The 19,253-nt window shown below is 43.6% G+C and overlaps 4 protein-coding genes across 8 annotated transcripts in view; 3 read left to right on the top strand and 1 right to left on the bottom strand.

Moving 5' to 3' along the window:
* Positions 1–2,835, top strand: part of lrch3 (leucine-rich repeats and calponin homology (CH) domain containing 3) — a 36,425-nt gene extending 33,590 nt beyond the window's left edge. The window contains exon 22 of the mRNA XM_015361416.2: positions 404–2,835. Coding sequence (XP_015216902.1) covers positions 404–523 — 120 coding nt within the window. The 3' untranslated portion in view covers positions 524–2,835. The remainder of the gene's footprint in view (positions 1–403) is intronic.
* A 1,447-nt stretch (positions 2,836–4,282) lies between these two features.
* On the bottom strand, positions 4,283–9,385 carry iqcg (IQ motif containing G). 3 transcript variants are annotated; one of them, XM_015361444.2, is made up of 10 exons: positions 9,278–9,385; positions 8,616–8,767; positions 7,762–7,886; positions 6,911–7,039; positions 6,716–6,797; positions 6,363–6,524; positions 6,049–6,123; positions 5,401–5,532; positions 4,800–4,901; positions 4,283–4,543 (listed from the first exon to the last, which is right to left on the bottom strand). In XM_015361444.2, the coding sequence occupies exons 2-10, from the start codon at positions 8,757–8,759 to the stop codon at positions 4,427–4,429; spliced, it is 1,068 nt and encodes a 355-aa protein (XP_015216930.1). In that variant the 5' UTR covers positions 8,760–8,767; positions 9,278–9,385; the 3' UTR covers positions 4,283–4,426. The 3 variants fall into 3 exon arrangements, with proteins under 3 accessions (XP_015216930.1, XP_006637906.1, XP_015216931.1); XM_006637843.3 differs by having other exon boundaries at positions 8,634–8,767; positions 9,278–9,384; XM_015361445.2 differs by lacking the exon at positions 9,278–9,385 and adding an exon at positions 8,852–9,244.
* On the top strand, positions 9,323–14,149 carry rpl35a (ribosomal protein L35a). Its single transcript, XM_006637842.3, has 6 exons — positions 9,323–9,357; positions 9,667–9,776; positions 10,801–10,843; positions 11,781–11,933; positions 13,319–13,463; positions 14,080–14,149. Exons 1-6 carry the CDS (start codon positions 9,338–9,340, stop codon positions 14,101–14,103), a joined length of 495 nt encoding a protein of 164 aa, XP_006637905.2. The 5' UTR covers positions 9,323–9,337; the 3' UTR covers positions 14,104–14,149.
* A 3,944-nt stretch (positions 14,150–18,093) lies between these two features.
* The window catches only part of abcc5 (ATP-binding cassette, sub-family C (CFTR/MRP), member 5), a 30,433-nt gene continuing 29,273 nt past the window's right edge, over positions 18,094–19,253 (top strand). The window contains exon 1 of one of the 3 annotated variants that reach the window (XM_015361385.2): positions 18,094–18,149. Coding sequence is in view for 2 of the 3 variants with exons in the window: in XM_069197811.1 (XP_069053912.1) it covers positions 18,204–18,241 (38 nt within the window). In the remaining variant the exon portion in view is untranslated. Of the gene's footprint in view, positions 18,150–18,188; positions 18,242–18,759; positions 18,785–19,253 lie in introns of those variants that run through there. The other 2 variants (XM_069197811.1, XM_069197812.1) reach the window with 2 other exon arrangements.

Genomic DNA, 19,253 nt, shown 5'->3' with positions numbered 1-19,253 from the left:
ATGAGTTGGGGCTCCAGTTAGAAATCACAACCAGTATTATATGGGCTGAGTGATGGCCTGGCCTCATCTGACATGAGCACCCTGAAGTGGATCAGGGCTGAGCAGCTGGCTTCACCCCTACTCCTTCCTCTTTTTCCATATAATTTCTTTCATTTCCATTAGTTGATTCACTTTTTGCAACTTTTGTTATTGTTGTTTTAACTTTTATTTATCCATTGACCTGGCATTTTGTTTTGTTTTTTCTGTTTAATTTTTGTTCCCTACCCCCATCCCATCACCCTGTGCATCTGTCTGTGTCTGTCCTTCTCTGCGTGTGCCCGTGCTCCTGTGTTGTGTTTCCCATGTGTGCCCCTGTTTCTCTGCCTGTTTTGTGTGGGTCTGTCCCTCCTGTGTCTGTCTGTAGGCCCAGCTGTGTCTGCCACTGCACATCCTGGAGGAGCGAGGTCTGGCCCAGGTGGCTGGAACAGTCCAAGCATTGTTGGAGCTGGCCCCCCCGAAACATCCCCCCACCTCTCCCATCTAGGACTTCCTCCCTGCCGACCCCGATCAGCCCAACTCATGAACCTAGAGAGACTGACGCAACACACCCCCCCCCCTCACTTCCGCCGGGCTCACACTGACACCCCCAAGACTGGAACAGAGAGGCACCAAATTCCCCTTACGGCACACCCTTGCTGCCCCACTACCCTGCAGAGTCTCTGGTCCTGCAGCTACACAGCCAGAGAGGTACAGCAGATGGGGGGGATTGCCTGACACCTCCCGCTGAGTGACAGAGGGGATGTGGAGGCTCCACTCTTGCCTGTGTGACCTGCGCCAGGGTGGACTGACAGATGCTAACGGAGATGGAACTGTATAAGGAGAGAGAGGGTGAGAGAACAGAAGGGAGGGAGGCCCAGTTAGTCCCTTTACAATACGGTTTTATCTTTATATTTACACCACATCTCTCTGCTCCCTCCCCCACTCTCTCTCCCAAGGATGACTTTTGGCACTGTTGTTTTTTGTATTATATTAAGATTAACATTATTTTAAAGTATTTTCTAGTGATCAGTGCCCTGTGTGTTGTAGGGGATATGGGTTGGTGGGTATTCTTTATATTCTAGGGTTTTTGTATTCTATTTCATTCATGTAGTTCCCTCTGCTGCTAGCTGTGAGCTCGCTAGCTTTTGAGATGAGCTGCAGTTCTCACGCTCAGCCAGCAAGTAACCCTTCACATAGAACTAAAGACACTATTGCAGGACTGACACAACGATGGGGTTACATCACTGCACAGACCCTAGCTTCTTTAGGAGCTACAGAGGTGCAGGACCACAGGGGAAGGTTAGTACTTTGCAATAACGGCAGCACTATGGAGTGACCACTGCATTGAACAGTTACTGCTGCAGCTCATGATACTAATGGTGGCTGCATTTAAAAAGGAAGCCAGCCTTTCCTAATGACCATGCTCCCTTGCTTTGCAAAGGTTTGTACCTGCTGGGTTTTCCCCCCCTTACCCAGCTAGGTAACCCTGGGGTGAGAGGGGGATATAGACTTTTGCACAGAGCTCACTGTTTGAAACACAAAGCAAATCCAGCACTGTTATTTTTTTAAGATCAAGCTTTCATTTTTCCTTCCTGATCTTGGCATTAGGTTGTCCCCCAGCTCCAGGGAGTGAAATCAGGATCAGACAATCCCTGGAGATGAAGGGAAAAATACAGGGAGCACTTAAACTGGATTTTATATTCATTTGAAATCCTGAACCAGTGTCAGTAGGTGCACTTCTAGCCTGCTGTTGTTGCAAGAGCACAGGGCAGCCATCTTCTCCCCAGCTCTAAGATGTGTTGATTCAAGACTTTCTAAAGGGAGTCCTTTAGGATACCTAGTGACTGTCACCACCCACTCTCAGGTGGGGGGTCTCAGGGTGGTTGCATGTTTGCATGTGGGGAACCCTGTAGGACCTCAGGGCTGCCTGAGGTGTCCCAAAGTCCGAACCAGACTCACTTTGTTCTGACTAGTGGAAACCAGATAAGCGAGACTTGTCTTTAAAGTTAAAGACAGAGTTCTGTCTTTAAAGAGAACTCTGGTTTTCAATTATTAATATGCAATGTATAGAAACTTTCTTCATTTAAAAAAAATGAATGAATGTTTACAGAGCTGTTATAGATCTGACACGTGACAGCATGAAGATGAGATCAGCGTACAGTATGTGCATGTGCTGGCTGCTCAGATGAAACTTGTTACTGACCCATATGCTGACTTGTCTCCACAGACATTACTGCAACAGGCTGACTTTCTCACGTTGTTGCCATGTCAAGGCTGCAACCAAAAGTTTACAGCAAATTGTTGGCAATTCTTATCATTGAAACGGTGTTTACTTTCTAGTCTAAGTTTGTTCGCTGTGCACAAGACAGGCAGGACTTGTGAATGACCTGGGAGGAATGGCCAGTTACACAAATGGGCTTTTTTGTGTTTGTGGCTCAACCACATACATGTTGGGAATCATGCATGTGTAACTCACAGATCATGTGTGCTCCACCCCACCCCACCCAGGTTCTTCTGTGTTAATGGGAACACCGCTGTCCAGGCAGAGCAAGGCTTTTCAAGTGTTTAAATTTTGCAAGAATTATGGTTTTTAACCATTTCTATTACCTTTTTAATTGGCAGGGTTTTTAAAAGGGGATGTTACAGCTGTCATCTCTTCCTATTATTGTTCTAAATGTTATTTTTTTCCTGTATAGGTATTTTCAGCTGTTTTAGCTAATCTGGGTGTGAGGTTGGTGATCATGCGATGTCCCTGGTGCAGGGCTCGTCCCCTGCGTGACTCTGTACAGTAAATAAATACATTCCATACGTTTACAAGTATGCACTGCTTATTATATATATTATGTTATTTTAAAATCCCCTTTGGTCATTTTGAGTTTTTTTAGAATTTAGAGAAAAAAAAACATAAGTATATAACCAGTCGAAAACATTTTTATGACTTTTGAAATTAATATTCAGTGTAATTTAAAAAGAAATAAAATAAGTTTTCCAAGCCTATGTAGAGGTTTGTCCTGTGATGCTTTCTTTCAGGTTCTGGAGATCTGACCCTCCAGCATCCTGCTGTGTTACAAGCCCACATCAGACTGTGACCTCTGAAGCTGATCTTCCTCTCACTAGGTGCACTGACAGTGTCAGTCTGTCTGTCACATTCACACCTAATCACACAGTTATCATAAGAACTAATGTTTACATCATTAGAACATATCAAAGTAAAGACCTGGATTAGCTATATTGACACCACGGCTGGGTATCGTGGGTAATGCCATGGAGAGTATTTAATGCATGAATCACTCCTTATGGTCTTCTATTTTCATTATTAAAAAAATGAGTTCTCTGGAACATTCCATTGAGCCTGGGTATGTATTTGATCATTCTTCTCTGATTCAGGAGCAGCACAATCTTTTAAGTGTAATGGTGACTAAATTCTACAAAAATATTCTAAAATTCTGTATTACTAGTGCACTTTACAATTGCAATGCAATATCCCCAGTTAAAAAAGGGCACTTTCACCATGCTAACATTCTATTGCTTCTTAAGCCTTTCTGTAAAGCGTATCTTATTAGCGTATTACAAGTTCCTTTGGCATGAAAAGCACTATGTAAATGAAAGGAGCTTTTATTTTTAATTTCCTTCATTAATTGCTTGTGACACTGCACTCATCTACATTAAATGTCATATGCCAGGTGTTTGCCAAGATCCGGATTTTGTCAAGTCATTTTAAATTGCATTTGCATCTTCAGCAGTGTTTACTAATCTCTTCCAATTTGGTATCATTTGTCATCTTTTTCACCAAAAGAAGTACTTTACTCATAATGCCAGAATACAGATCATGAATATTAAAAGTACATATAATTTAAAACATTTTCCAGGAATGTTGTTCTTTACAATTTGCTTTCCATAAAGTATCCCAAATCACTTCTTTCTTCATTGTTTCTTGCTGTTATAGTGCTGAAAAAACTATTTTAGCCCCCAATGTGATGAATGCCTCCAGCCTTTTTCTTGGTCTTAATATTTTGTGAACTTTGCTTGCAGTTCTTCTTGTACTTCTTGAATTACATATCCTGTGAATTCTGCTGATGTACCTGGCTTCCCAATTATAATACAGGTGTGTGCCAGCAGCAGTAACAAACATCCAGTAAATCTGGGAATTCACCTATTTGCACTGTTTTTTTTCTTATCCAGGCAATTCAGGGCTTAATACGACACATTGTGCACTGCAATCAGTGAGCATCTGCCCACACACACAGACCAGGAAATGAAGATGTATTAGTGCAGTTTTAATTTTGACTCTCAGTGAACAGCAGTGCTTTATGCCCCCCCCCCCCCACACACACATCCTCCCCAGGAGTGAGATAAACCAGAGTGGGCATGCCTGGCGTCTCCTTAGTCCTTGTCCTCGTTGTCCTCCTCACTTCTTCTTTCTCTTCTTCTTGCCTCCACCCTTCTCCTTGCCCTTCCCCTTTTTGCCCTTCTGGAAGGGGCCCAGACCCCGCCGCACCAGCGTGCCACGCCACCACGACTGGATCTGCAGAGTGGCATTCATATAGAGAAGGAAGCATGTTAATACCTAGAGAGAGAGGTATTCGAAAGACAGATACGGATACCTAGGGAGACAGTAATAAAAGTATTGGGTAAGAATACAGAGTGAGATCAGTTTAATCACAGTGCTATTAATGTGATCAGTGAAGTATTAATTTAATCACAGTGGTATTACTGTTTTCAGAGAGTGCTGTTACCTTGTGTGGTATTAAGGTGAAAGGGGGTGTGAAATGTGCACCAACCTTGACTGCAGCCCTGTGCTCCGTCTCCTCTTGCTCCCTCTGTTTCCGAGCTTTCTCTTTCTCCACACGGTCCTCGATCACCACTTGCTCACACTCCCTGTACTGACACACACACAGCCAGGTCAGTGTGCACAGTGTCTACACTGTATAGTCAAGGTGCTTCCAGTGTGAACTCCTTTCAAAACAACCCAGAAGTGGTGTTCAGGGCTTGACATCTTCATGGTTTACTGCAGTAGCCCTGTAGGACTCCTTCAAACTCTTCAAACTCAGAGAACTCTGCAGGAGAGTTATAGGATTTGCTGAACTCCTGCCTCAGGTTTTGTGAATATATTGTGTAGATATTAGTGTGTATATTTACAGCGTGTCATGTGTATCTGCAGTTCATAGTGGTGTGAATAGTGTGCTGTGTTTCTCTTTTGCTGTATTTTTGTGTAATTTGTATATAGACAGTTTGTGGTGAAGACTGTATGTTTAATGTGAAGTATGTAGTGTTTTTCTACTGTGTAGTGTTTCTATAGGGTATCCAGTCTACATCTACATTATGTACAGTGCTGTATGTAGCGTCTACATCTACAGTGTGTAGTATGTATGTAGTGTATACCTGCTTGGCGAGCTCCTGCAGGCGGGTCAGGTTGCTGGTCTTGTTGCTTTTCAGCAGGTTGAGCTCCTGCTGTTTGGCCTCTATGTCTCTCTCGTACCGCTCCATCCACACCTCTAGCTTCTCCTCCAGTCTCTGCAAGGCACACCAGAATACGCCCAGTCCAGCCTCACATCGTACTTTAACCTGCCATTCAGCTGCACTGGCACGTTCACAGAAAATCCATTTCAGCTTGTCAGCACCCAACTCTTGACTGTTTCATCAATAAGCTTTCAAACCAAAGATCTGTCCAGCACTCATCTTCAAATTCACAGACAATCCGTGCGGCGACTCGGGACTCATTCATCCTGTATAGTCCAATCAGGACGTTCCAAGTGTCAAAAACACTTGTTTTTAGCGTGAAAAGGTATCAAGGTTACAGCAAAAACTGTTGTTTCTTTATGTCATCACATATGTCTTGTGAGGTTGTAGTTTCATTCCCTAAGAAGGACTGCAGTGTCTGGGTATGCAAGCTCCTCTGTGAGACTGGGGGTTAGCTCTGGAGGAAAGGACTTCAAGAACGTGGAAAAGATCAGCTAGGAGACAGGGACTAATGCAGTAGTCGGTGTGAGTGAGTGTGGAAGGCACTGTATAAAGACACAGGACACTCACGTTCTGGTGTTCCTTCAGGAAGCTCTCCATCTCGATGTGAACGCGGGTCTCCTGGTCAATCTTATCCTGCAGCCGCTAACACCAGAACAAAGGGGGTTACTGTCTGTTTGACAATGACTTTGTATTTCAGCACTGTGTTGGTCTTTTTTATGACTCCTTCACTGTGTTCGGATAAGAACACATTGTGATTGGCTGCTACCGGATCTGTTGGGGCAGTGACTGTATCAATCTACTGACCGACGCACTGACAAATACATTCCCAGACAGACTGACACATGCACACACACCAAGACCCACACGCACTGTGCGCAGACCTGGATCTGCTCCTGCAGTTGCTGCTCAGCGTGTCCATTGAGCTTCTGGCCCTGGTACACCTGCAGCTCCGCGCTGCTCTTCACATACTTCCCCTCCAGCCCAGTTTTGGCCTTCATCTCCTGCAGCTGGTCCTTCATGTGGGCGATCATCTCCTCCCGCTTCTGGGGGTGAGGGGTGAGGAGAGAGAGACATGTCAGACACAGAGCAGATAAGTTATAAAGCATAGCTATTACTGTATGTAATGATGGCATGCCCATGTTATTACACTATAATATGGTACATCCTTGCAAGGGCATGTTTGAGTTATTATACTGCAATAGTGTGTGTCACTCATTGGAATGTGTTTTTATACCTGCAGCTCAAGCTCTTTCTCTTTGCGGATATCCAAAAGCTGTCTCTGCAGAGCTCTGGTTCTGCGTCTCCCCTCCTCTTCCCTGCCAAAAAGCGCATGCAGACACGCCCACACAAAGTCATTGCCAATGTCCGATGTCCACTTTGCCTGGTACTGAGACCAAAACTTTCTGAAGACTAGAACTGAGAGGCTGACCTGACTATGATGTCGTGGAGGTGTGCCTTCCTCTCTTTTTCCGCTTGGACAGCCAAAAGCAAGCTCTGGAATGTGCCCTTTTCCTGCAGCTCAGCCAGGACGTCGGAGATCACCTGTGCTGCAAACTGCCTGAGACAGGAACAGAAAGACAGAGAGAGGAGAAAGAGGGACACAGAGCAAAAGGCAGAGAGAGGAGTGAGATGGAGAAGGACAGACAATTAGAGTAAGGAAAGAAAAGGGAAAGAGAAGCAAAGAGATTTGATTGTCCAATGTTTAAATTTAACTTTAATTTCATCTCACAGGTGGTTTAATTGTAAAAACACCATTCTGAATCATAGATTAAGTCGTGTATCCAATACAATTCGGGCTAGGATCATGATCTTCTTCGATGCCTGGATTCCCAGCATGCTAGATGCCAGTAGCATTCGGTGGTTTGAGCTGGCCGAGCAGGAGACCCTACAGCACCATCAATGAGAGTCATAATGTTCGTTCAATCAGTGCCAATGCTCCTGTAAGGCACTAGAGAGCTTGCAAACAGCACATCTAGATGGGATAGAGAGCATATCAAATGGTGTGTGCCACATTGATCAACAACTGTCAGTAACAGATTGGGAAGGGTCAAAAATAAATTGCCATTTCAACATTGTATCATATGTATTTTTTATTTGTATCTTTCAGACTTTTGACCTATAGGAATGCTCCACAGAGGAGTAGGTCAGTGGACTTAGGTTATATGCAATTCCGTAACGCATGCAAGATTTTTGCAGAGCTAGAGAGCCAGAAATTGAGAGGAAGTAGAGAGATAGTAAGACAGCAGGAGAGAGAGAGAGCCCATTCACTGCAAAACTGACCTGTCTCTTTGCACCTTGACCAGGTGCTCGGGGGTCAGGGGGTTGTGCTCAAGCATGCGGCTCAGCTCCACCTGGGTCCTCTGCAGCGCCCCCGTGACCTGTGCCAGCTTTGCCCTCTCCTGCAACTGCAATTACATCATCTCCGTGAAATACATCTCTGCCCCTGCTGCTGCAACACCTGCCCAAAGTGAGCAGACACAATCCGATAGACAAACACACTGAGACACCTAGACACAAAGACACTTGAACACACACACATAATCTGACAGATTAAACCATGAAAAGACGGGTCTCACTCTGGTCTGTAGACAATGTAGCATCCACTTCCTCCTCCTCCATCATTTCAACCCATGATTCCCTCTGTCCCACACACCTCTTGACCTGCACCTCCTGTCCTCAACCCTGGCTGCCCTCCAAATTCAGATAGATCTAAATATGTCTATATTGAAAATGACTGATTCTCAACTTTTATTCAAAAACTGAACTTTCAGTTTGCATAAAGGGGCATAAAACACTCCTAAACCCTTCACGTCCACTGCAAAATTCAACAAGGCCTTTTAAAATCTTCCCCTCTGGGGATTTCCTGAATAAAATATAATTGTATTTATTTAGCTATGGCTGGTATAAGTATAAACTAGAATTTAGAATAGCATGTCTTCTTCGCCACAGACGTGAACAACATACAGCTAGAGAGAGAAACTGAGACACCTGACCCAGCATAATCTGAGAGACTCACACAACGGACAGTGTTACGGGTTCTGAGACATATATTAGTACACGAAGACAACATGTCAGAAAGGAAAACACATCGAGAGACACATTGACAGACATGACACATTGAGACAGATACAAACTTGTGGGTGAGAGAGTACCGAGTCAGCGTCAGGCCGCCCCTCGTACGTGGCAGGCATGATGTGACCCAGCACGGCCAGTTGATCTGCGCCGTCTTCTAGAACCGTGCACAGCCGGATTTGCTCCACATACGACTGGAGAGACATCGTGTGCACTGCAAATGCAAATGAGAACTTAGTACAAATGATCTGTGTGCAGATTGTACAATTATGCAGGTTGCTTCAATAATGTCACTTACGCAGATACTGTAAACTCAGATTGAATGATATTGTACGTTAATACTGTATAGTCGGTGTGACTGACAAAGTCAATATCAATGTAACTGACAGTACAGTTTGTCTCAGGGCGTCCCTTCTAAAGCCCACTCGGCACTAAAAACCGGAATCTAATCAAAGTTTTAATATTAACAGTGTGCACGCTGGAAAGGTCAGTAAGCATTGCAGGTCCAATAGATACTTCCCATTCCCCATTAGCGACTTCAAATAGTCTTTTAACACTTTCAAATAGGTTACCAATTTCTACCAATCTCAAAATCAAAATTCTGCTGCAAGAAAAATGAAATGAATCGATCCAATATGTTAAAATAGATGTCTGTAACTGCTGATCAATAACTTTCCTAAAACTTCAAAGACAAAATAATAATACTGTCGCAAAGATTAACCACCGTTTCAGTCAGGTTACTTTTCCAACTCGTGAAAATTGCTCGATGTTGACACCGATCACCATGGCAACCGCACAACCGTGGTGAGCAAGCTTAACAGTTGCATGTACTTTTTTTTGTTCATGTTAAATTAGTAAATACAATATATATATTGAAGTATATACTTGAAGCTTAATGTTTAGTTTATTTTAGTGGACAAGAAACTTTATTTAGTTTCTGAGGAACAAATGCAAGTAAGCGAAGTAAAAAGGCTAGTCTATAAAATTGCCTGTTACAACAAATTGTAAACGCAAAGCGAATGATTAGTTTTGGACATATGGAACTTAAATATTTTCTGAGATTTTTTAAAACTAAAAAATGTTTTTAAGAAACTAGTGTACTTCTTTTAAAAGCACATTTCTAGTCAGGCGCTGTTTCAGTCACGACTCGTGCGACGATGGTGTTGATTTCCCAGCATGCCCTAAGGACCCCCCTTTTTCCTCCATCTTGGATATCAGTACAGGTGAGAGAGATAAACAGCGTTTAGAATCAACCGGTTTTTAAATAGTTTTTAAAAGTATAGTAACTATAATATTACTTATCTTAAACAGCCGTGAGTCTTATACGGCTTGTTTTACCAGTGCTGTAGCCTTTGAGCTGAAGATGGCCGAGATACTCAGTGGATTTAGCTTGGAATCCCTCGGGTGAAATGTAAAATGCCCCGGCTTCGCAGGAGCTGAGCCTCGGCCGTTCAAACTCAATTTTATTCATTAGATTCCCATTTAAAAATACAAGAATGTCTCCGAGCCCTGTAACTGTCAAAACCCTGGTGTGATTTTTAAAATTGGAAACCATTTATCTTTCTTATAAAATGATGGTTTTATTCATTTCTGCCTTACTGACTGAAGTTTTGCTGTATGGTCAGTGAGTGTTAATGGTGGGAGCTATTATGCAGTGTGTAGTCATATACACGGTGTTTGTACCCCGAAATCATATACGTCCCCGGTTGCTGCCGTTTTGGGTGTATGTATGAATTCTCGTTTCTCGACTGCCGAGTCCGACACCTTATTTGCTTCCGATTGTGTCTAACCGGAACTGTGGCGGTCAGGCCCTTTTAATGTAATATCGTGGCTGAACTTGTTGCAGTTTTTCCCAGCAGTTACATGTCCCTCACAGCTCAGATAGGTAGAATCGTGAAAGTGCACAGTGTTGCCCGGACCATGAACCTTCAGCAATAGTGTCTTTTAAAATGAATTACATGTGTTTCGTGTAGATAGTAGTTCCTCGTGCAAATGTGTACGTGTTCAAAGAAAACGGATGTCCTTTGCTATTTCCCACAGGAGCTGTCACTATTGATACAGTGTGCGTTACCGTGATGTAGAGCTAAAATCCTCAGCCGTGGTCCATCTCTCTTAGCTGGGTTGTGTTGTTTTTTTCCCCCAAAGTAACTTTCGTACCTAGAAGTGGTCATCTGTGTATAGCTCCTTGTGTTTTAGACTAACATGATTTTATTGTGTGCTGATTATGTGCTCCCTGTCCATCTCCAGGCTTGGCTGTGACTGAATACTCAAGCTTCACAATGCCAGGAAGGTGAGTCCTTTGTTTCTCACTAATCAGGTATTCTTGGAGCTGCCTTTGTATTGGTGAGCATTGCTGAATAATAAATTTTAAAAATCGACCTTCCTGCAGTGGGAGTGTAACAGGAACAGAATCTGTTCTTTTTGGAAGCAGAAGGGTTTGTGTTTGATCGGTACTGTGCTGTGGCAAACTGGTGGGTTATCTCTGGTTTAAACTAACACTTCTCCAATGTGCTTTATTCCACAGGATATACCCTTTAAAACAGCAGGCTATTTTACACACAAGCAGAGCTCAGTTCTGAATTGAGTGATTGCCTGTATTACCCGGTGTGATGCATTTCAGTGATTTTTAACTTCCATATGCTCTTCTCACTTCTCCACCTGATCTACAGTGAGGTGGGGTTGCAGAAAGTTGCAGCTGTCTCTCAGTTGATGGATGAAATAGATCCCCTGCTATATGCAAATTAGGATGAAAAGTGCAGTACAGATTCAAGTATTTGAAGAAAGTAGATGTGAAGTTTAATATCCAAGTGGGAGCCTTTGGCTGCTAATTACTCCTTCGGTAAGTGATTCTGGTGTCCCGAGCTTGGCCACTGCAATGCAGTGCAGTGATTTCAGGTTCAGTCTTCAGTTCCTAGATTGCTTATCCTTCAGCAGTGCTGTGCGATAAGCATCGCTTTCCCACTTGTATAGGAGCCTTCAGTTAAAAACCTGACATGGATCAGAGTGCTGTCTTTTTTACATGCAGTCAGTAATGATCTCTGCCAGTTGGCTCTTCACTTAAGATACCTAGTTTGTATCAAAACCGTGATCCTATCTAATAAAATTACAAACATTTGCAGTGTCTGCAAGGGGCAATGAAGAGTGTGGATCGTGCTGCAGGGTGGACAGTCTCTTGTTGGGGCTGTGATTGTCTTCTGACAAGGGCTCTTGGTCTCTTTCCCCCCCAGACTGTGGTGCAAGGCGATCTTCACAGGGTACAAGCGAGGCCTCCGGAACCAGCGCGAGCACACGGCGCTGCTGAAGATCGAGGGTGTGTACACGCGCGAGGAGACCGAGTTCTACCTGGGCAAGCGCTGCGCCTACGTCTACAAGGCCAAGAAGTGAGTCCAATGCTGCCGGCGCACCAGTGTTAAACTGGGTGTGCCTGTGAAGGTTCTTCTTGGTATGCCACTTAAGTGTTGCAGAGAGAAGCTGACAAGTTCTCTTAAGCCGGTTCCCCAACCTGGGTCCACATTTACTAGTGGGTAGTGGGAAGTCCTCATGTGTGTATATATGTTGTATATAGAAGACCTCGCCCAGCTGCTTTAGTGCTCTATCTCATTTTCTTTAAGCAGGCAGATTTCCAGTTTCAGTTATTGAATCCAGTTAGTGGACGGTAAGGTTTAGGGATTTGGTAACAGGAAACGTGCTTCTTTGTTTAGAGATCTGTTCTGAAAAACCGAGCACATTTATGGTGCTGCTGTGCTGTATAGTTTTATGGCATTGTCCATATTTGTTCTTTTGCTGCTGGACTTGAAGTGGATGTGCTGCCAAGTTCTGCTGGCCCTCTAAGTGCAGCAGCAAACACAGATTTTGTGTCTGGTGTCTGTTTCAGGAGGATTGAGCTGGCATGGTTCAAACAAGGCACAGCTGGAACAGTGTTAAGATTTTTTTTTTATCTGTATGATGTGTTTAATAATTGGAGAAGGTTAAACTTATTTACACATGTGGCACACTGCTAGCAGCTCGGTAATACACATCTGCATGTAGAACTGTCTTGTCTCTGTACCTGCAGGCACTTCATCATTTCGCCTGCCACTTGTTATTCCAAAAAACGTATTAAATATTAAAAGAATAGGTGTTCTTGACATATAAGGGATGTATAATTATGCACTTAACATTTAATGAGGTACTTACCATTGTTTCATAGACAGGGCCAATACTAAATTTTTCATTGAATGTGTTTGTGTGTCAGGGCAGTTTCCCTTGCAAACTGCGTTTTTCCTCTTGTGCTTAAAATATGGTTCTTGTTCTTGTTTATAGCCCTGTGTCATACAGAATTGTGATGTTTTGAATATGACTGTATTACAGGCAGCACTGAAGGAAGAGCAGCTTTCAAATAAAGAATAAAATCATTTCTGTCAAAGGCCGTTAGTTAGGGGATGTGTGGCCGCATTTAGTGGTGGGTTGGCTTTTGTTCCCTTATCAGATTATCCTTTGCTTAGAAACAGATGCCATTTTTATCAAGATTGACATTAGCCTTCTTGCTGTCCCTCACAGCTCTTCTCTCTTTCCTGTCTCTGTCTTCAGATCCCATCATACACCCTCCGTCGCTCATTCAAATTAAAGAGTTGCTGTTTATTTAGTTTTGTGTTTGCGGGGGTCACGTTTGCTCGATTATGTCTGTGCTCGTTTTCATTCCGTGTTAGAAGATATCTGCAGTTTTGGAGCTGCCTGAATAATTGCTGTTTGACTGAGGCCTCTCTCGCTCTCCCTCTGTCTCAAGGAACACAGTGACTCCTGGCGGCAAGCCCAGCAAGACGCGCGTGATCTGGGGCAAGGTGATGCGCGCTCACGGGAACAGCGGCATGATCCGCGCCAAGTTCAGCAGCAACCTGCCCGCCAAGGCCATTGGGCACAGGATCAGAGTGGTGAGTGTCCAGCCTTTGCTCTGCTCTTCCTCGCGTCTGTCTCTCGCCTCTTCATCATTACTACCACTGGGTGAGCTACTGGAGGGAGGGTGAACGACACCCTCTTCATCCCTCCTTCCAAAGCTGTGGTCACTTATAAACTGGTCAGCCTCCTTCATCGCTCCTTAGCTTTGTGTTGTCATTCTGTTGCCCATCTGAAATGACATCAGACTCAGATTTTCCCCTTTTCTGCCTGTCCTTTTCCATGCACCCACCTCTTCCCGGTAATACCACTATAACACAGGATGATTGAGGAAGAAGTGTAGATTTTTGCTTTAACTTTTTCCAGCCTTTCTGGCGAACTCCACTGTTGTTATCTTAATCTTTTAAATAATCAATTAGGGATGTCTTTGGAGATGAGTATGTTATTAAAATGGATTGCATGGGCTGTTGGTTAAGCAGCTGTAATTTACAGTAATCGGACACTTTGTTTGCTAAAGCATTTGACCAACATGCAGCTCACCTGTCGCAGGCAGCCGTCTTCTTCCTGCTTGACAGCTATACTTCCCCCATGTAGCTCCAAGATCTGCGGCGTCACACTGCACTGTCACTGTTAATCCCTTTCCTTCTCTTGCAGATGCTGTATCCATCACGGGTGTAATGTGCTGTGGTTGTGTACATACAATAAAAGGACTGGTCCAAATCAAGCGGTGTCTGCAGTGTTTCTTTCTGAAGGAGCTGTCTGCTGCTGCGCAGATCTGATGTGCTGAGAAGCTGCAGTAGAGAGCACTTCCTCGAGGGGTGTGTATGTGTGCCCGTAAACTTGGGCTGTCTTAGACAAGCAGGGGTTTCACTATCAATTGTGGGGCTGATTTTCCATGGCTTCCTTTTACACCTGCAGTTTCATTTTACTGGGTTTCTCAAGATACAGTATCTGTTACAAACTGGGCTCACATCTTGTATCTTGGTTAAGATGGCACTGGCTTGGCCTTATTTCTGTTTTGGACAGAGTGTCTGATGTTTGATTCTTGTTTTTTTTTCCTGATTTTGCCTCTAGTTCTTTGTAATTCTCTGAGATAGACCACGGGTTAGCTCTGCTGTGGTATCTCTGATGAGGTGCAGAAGACTTGGCACCTGTGTGGTGCAGGGTTGACAGCCAGAACCTGGATACTGTCAATAAACTATTGAATAGATGAGCCATGTATGGCATGATTGTACATTAGAGTGACTTGGGAGGTTAAGCAGTACTGCAAATGTGCCATTAGTGTCCTGAATGGATGTTTCTGGGAATCAGTAGTTTACCAGGGAAGTAATCGTTATCCTGGAAAAGTGAGTGATTCTTTACATTCTGCCCTTCTGGGTCTGTTGGACATTGATCATGAACTTTCCAGGGTGCGGAGGCAGGTTCTTCGACGTGTGACCACTGGACGTCTTGCTAAGAGAATGGAATTCCAGGTTCTGGTGGGGCTGGGGTCTTGCCAGCTTCACAGGGTCTTTAAATCACCACCTATCTGAAAGCTGGGAAACTCGATTAAACACTTGTTTAAATCACTGAATCAATGAGGTCACATGAAATCCACAGCTCCCAGTGGGACTAGAGCTTTGGAACATAAAATCCTGATTTATCCAATTTGCCCATGTTTATTAGAGAGCATTTTTATTTGTTGACCACTATAAGCATTTATAAAAAAGCACATTTGGTGCAGTTTTCTCCCATAACACTGAAAAGGAGTGGAAAGTTTTCAGATGCTTGAACAAGAGGGGGTTGTCTGATATAACTGAAAAAAGGTGTTCACTGTCGGAAGTGAGCATTGGATGTTTTCACCAGGTTTGGTATGCGCAGGCATTTCTGTTACATTTGACTTTTGTTGCAGGGAGATGCCAGCAGCATTATGAAGGATTTAACAGCAACAACCGAAAGATCTTTTCAGATTTCTCCTTGCATGACTCGGAGAGTGTCTTGGTTGAGAAGGACTTGTTTAGGAGTAGGACATGGAGGTTATTCTGTTTTTTGTAAGAACCATTTTCATGCTAATTTGGAGTACTTCAGATGACTAAAATCTTACAGTGACCCAGGAACTCAGCAGCTCCAGTTTTTTAATCAGTCTGTCACAGCCACTCCCCTGTCTTGGTCCTGGAAGGACAACAAAACCAGCAGGCCTTTGAAAATGATGTACAACCCCAAGGCCTGTGGCAAAGGTTCAGATTTCACCAGGTCGTTGCTTACCCAGAAATCTGAAGCTATTTCTGGTTTTAAGGAACTAATGGATTCCAGCCTTCAGACTGGAGAAGAATGGACTTCCCGTGTATTTTATGCTTAACTCAAATTGGCAGGCCTTGGCTTGTAGTTTCAGAACTGCAGTGAAGTCGTTGTCCACTAGGGGGCTCTCTTCAGCTACTGTGGGCAGATAACCCAGTTATATTGGGGGAGAATTACATTATTGCATAGTTTCACACATTGCACACATTATGTTGCAATCCTTGTGAAATTGAGGATTGTAACTGGGGGCTTAAAATTAATAAGCAAAGTTATATAAAGGCGTTACTGTCAGGGTGGCTGTCGGGGTGTTTAACACTGCCCTAGGCTAGGACTGCTATCCCTTCATCGGCTCATCTATGGACAGCATGTTGCACTAATGTACTTTTTGGACACTCAGTCTATATATACCTATGCACATTTTGCACATTTTATTTTTTTTTACAGTGACTAGGAGCATATTTTGCACGCCTATTTTATATTTATTTTGTATTACTGTATGTATTTTTAATTTTTAGTCTACTCTGATGTCTGTTTTCACTTGTCTTGGGCTGGGCTGCTGTAACACCTCAATTTCCCTTTGGGATCAATAGTCGTATCTACTGTATTCCACATCCAGTTATAGTCTAACATTGGCCTTAACCATTTTTTTTGCAGTAATTTTTCTGCACAACAGCTGTTCCTATTCTGTAATTACATCAAATCAAATACACACTTAAGGGTTTTAAATATTTTTCTAATCATAAGAACACACAAGATAGGCATTCTTGCTGCTGTAGGTCTTCATACTGTGGCACACCTAGTAACTGCTAACATGAAAGTTGGCAAGTTGTGGAGCATCATGTTAGCAAGTGCTAACATGAAAAATATTCATCTGCAGTTCGGTTCAACTCAATTGAACTACAGACGAACTTTTTTTCCTTTCTAAATCACTATACAATACTATTTAATATATATAGCATCGTTAACTGATATTAAACAAAAAGCTGTGTCATTGGTTCTGTTAGAAACATATTTTGCAAGTATAGATTTATAGGCGTGCAGCAGCTCGGCGGCCTAGTCCTCCACCGCTCTGCTCCGCCTGTGGAAGAGCAGGAGGCGCCGCAGTGAGTGGAAAAGTACCGAGTCTCTGCGGCGGCGAGACTGCGGCCCCCGGCTCCCAGCTCCGTGCACGACAATGCGCAGCCGGGCCGGCGCGCGCAGGCCGCCCATCTGCGATCTGAAGCGCAGCTGCAGCAACAGCGCTGCGACTACCTTTACGGCACCTCGGCGGAAGGCAGGCCGCAGGCCTCTTCACTCTGTTTCAATTCATAGGTCATTTTCACCGCAAATAACAGCGTTCAAGCCGTCCCGCCAGCGTGTCGTTAAACCTGTGCTGTCTCTGTGCCCGAAGGAAGCGAATTCAATCGCCTGTTTCAGTGATTCCGCTGCAAAGACTGTTCAGAAGATGGTAAATTTGATCATACATGACGTGTGACGAGAAGTGTAACTGGGATCATTGCAAAGAAACAATTGTAACGGACACGCAATTTTGTTCTAATTGCTAATAAAAAGTTATCTAAAATAACACAATAGCGAATGACGCTTTAGATAGATTCGTCTTCAGAATTAATTTTACTATGCATTTTGCTACCTCATTACAAGCACAAAAATAGCCCCTATGAAACATTTACACAAACACCGAAATAAAACACCTTTAACAATGTTAGCTGATTGTTAGCAGAGGCTTCTCTGTTTTAGGGTACGGACAATTAAACGAGCTCTTAATGCTGTTTTTATGTGGAGAGTAATCGCGAAATTAGATTGCCTCGTCAAAGGTGGACTAACGACATTTATTTACCAAGCGCTGACATCTTCGGGACTGTTAATCAAGATGTGAAGCAAATTAACACAACCTCATATACTACAAGGCTAATGATTTATTTACGTTATTAAGTCTATTTAAAAAATATAAATGTTGAAAAGTACGTAACCGACAACACAGAAAATTGCACAGGAAAATATAATTCTGCGTAATTGTTGTAATATGATTATATGTTTTTCAGACGAGTACCTTTAGAAATGTACATTTATTTTATATAAATAAAATGCTGTATTCATTCACGCAAAAGGTAAAAAAAAATACCGCTCGACCCCGCATTCGCGTGCACGCGGTCTTTATTCTGAAGACTTTTCTAGCTGAAGGAGCGAGCACGACTCGGACCTCGCGTGCCCGTAACACTGATGACGTTTACACTTAACCACACCCTTGTCTTCATCGAAGGGTTTTGCGGGAGTTGTAGTTTTTCTTTTAGGTCTTGCTCCACAGATTCGTTGTGAGCGGGGTTTTTAGTGAACTACATTTCCCGAAGAGTCTTATCGGCTCAATAGCTCTCGGCAGCTCCTTTATAAGGCGTTTGTTTTGGCCGTGGTAGATGATCTGGGATCTGCGTTGGAAGGCAGAAGAGCAGGTATCTGTTGCTAGGCTGCGGCGGGTGGGGATAAAAATTGATAAGCTGGAATTTATGTTTGCGTTGAAAGTCTTCTGGCTCATTGAACGAAGGTTATTAAAGGTCAAAATTTAAAAAATATATTTTATATATATATAAAGAAAAACTGTTTTGGATAAAAATCCGACTGGGAAGCGATTTGCGGTACATCGGAAATATAAAGCCCCCGGATGCTTCAGTCATCTTCTTTATTGATATGAATTTATCGTAAGCTTTATTGTACTTTTTAACAAAGCAATTGCTAACATTACATGTAGTTCACTGTACACCGTTATATAACTACTTTTTTTTAAACTACACTTACGTATGTGTGCTTATGTTTCCTGTTTTGGCTTCGTCATGGTGGATATCTTGATTTTTAATGAGCAGGAGTATGACGACCTGATTTTCATCGTATCAATATGATCATTATGAAACTGACGCTTAATTTTAACTTAACGCCGTTAGTTTGCCCACTTATATCGTTTTATAGGCTTTTAACGTCATGCATCAAGGTTCACTACTAGAACCGAAATTAAATATTAAAAGTAGCCGTTACCACGGATGACAATGAAATAACTGAGAACTGGAATCCGCACGAAGACGTCGATGTGCAGGTTTCATACCGCGGACCTGTTGGTTTCAGATGAAAGCCGGGGGACTGAATATCTCCGGTTCTCGGAAGAGAGGGTGTGGGGGCTGGGGTTATTATTCATTACTCGTTGTGGGGCGGCACCTTCTGCTCGTTTCTTCCCTGAGGGAACGGACCTGTTCTCCGTGTACCCGTCGTGGAAAGGAAGCAGGTCTCGGTGATGCTGGGGAGCTCTGTACACCCCTGTTGTCAGTGTGGGGCTAGCCCCGTTCTCGATAGCGGTGAGCTGAAAGGATCAAGGGAAGTTGGGTAACTTGTACTGGCTAACTAATGGCTCATCCGGGTCTCTCGTCTCCAGTACCTAACTGCCTTAAAACGGCACGCTTCCCGTCCAGTGAAGGATGTTGGAAGAGACCGTGGGGAGTCTCTGTTAGGACTGAGACAGCCGGGGTGCGGAAGAGGACACCGTCCCGGGACAGCGGTGTCTCACGGCT

The sequence above is a fragment of the Lepisosteus oculatus genome, chromosome 13 (genome assembly GCF_040954835.1).
Source record: "Lepisosteus oculatus isolate fLepOcu1 chromosome 13, fLepOcu1.hap2, whole genome shotgun sequence".
Lineage (NCBI taxonomy): Eukaryota > Metazoa > Chordata > Actinopteri > Semionotiformes > Lepisosteidae > Lepisosteus > Lepisosteus oculatus.
The sequence above is the reverse complement of the archived record's forward strand: the minus strand, read 5'-3'. Positions and strand labels throughout refer to the sequence as shown.

What these genes read in the sequence shown, in the direction of transcription:
- iqcg (XM_015361444.2), bottom strand. Translation starts at nt 8,759, where the DNA reads ATGTCTCTCCAGTCGTATGTGGAGCAAATCCGGCTGTGCACGGTTCTA. An exon ending in GTCAAGGTGCAAAGAGACAG is followed by an intron (nt 7,040 to 7,761) that starts GTCAGTTTTGCA and finishes TTCCTGTCTCAG; the next exon opens with GCAGTTTGCAGCACAGGTGA. An exon ending in AGAAAGAGCTTGAGCTGCAG is followed by an intron (nt 6,525 to 6,715) that starts GTATAAAAACAC and finishes CCTCACCCCCAG; the next exon opens with AAGCGGGAGGAGATGATCGC.
- rpl35a (XM_006637842.3), top strand. Translation starts at nt 9,338, where the DNA reads ATGGCAACCGCACAACCGTG. An exon ending in CATCTTGGATATCAGTACAG is followed by an intron (nt 9,777 to 10,800) that starts GTGAGAGAGATA and finishes GTCCATCTCCAG; the next exon opens with GCTTGGCTGTGACTGAATAC. An exon ending in TTGGGCACAGGATCAGAGTG is followed by an intron (nt 13,464 to 14,079) that starts GTGAGTGTCCAG and finishes CTTCTCTTGCAG; the next exon opens with ATGCTGTATCCATCACGGGT.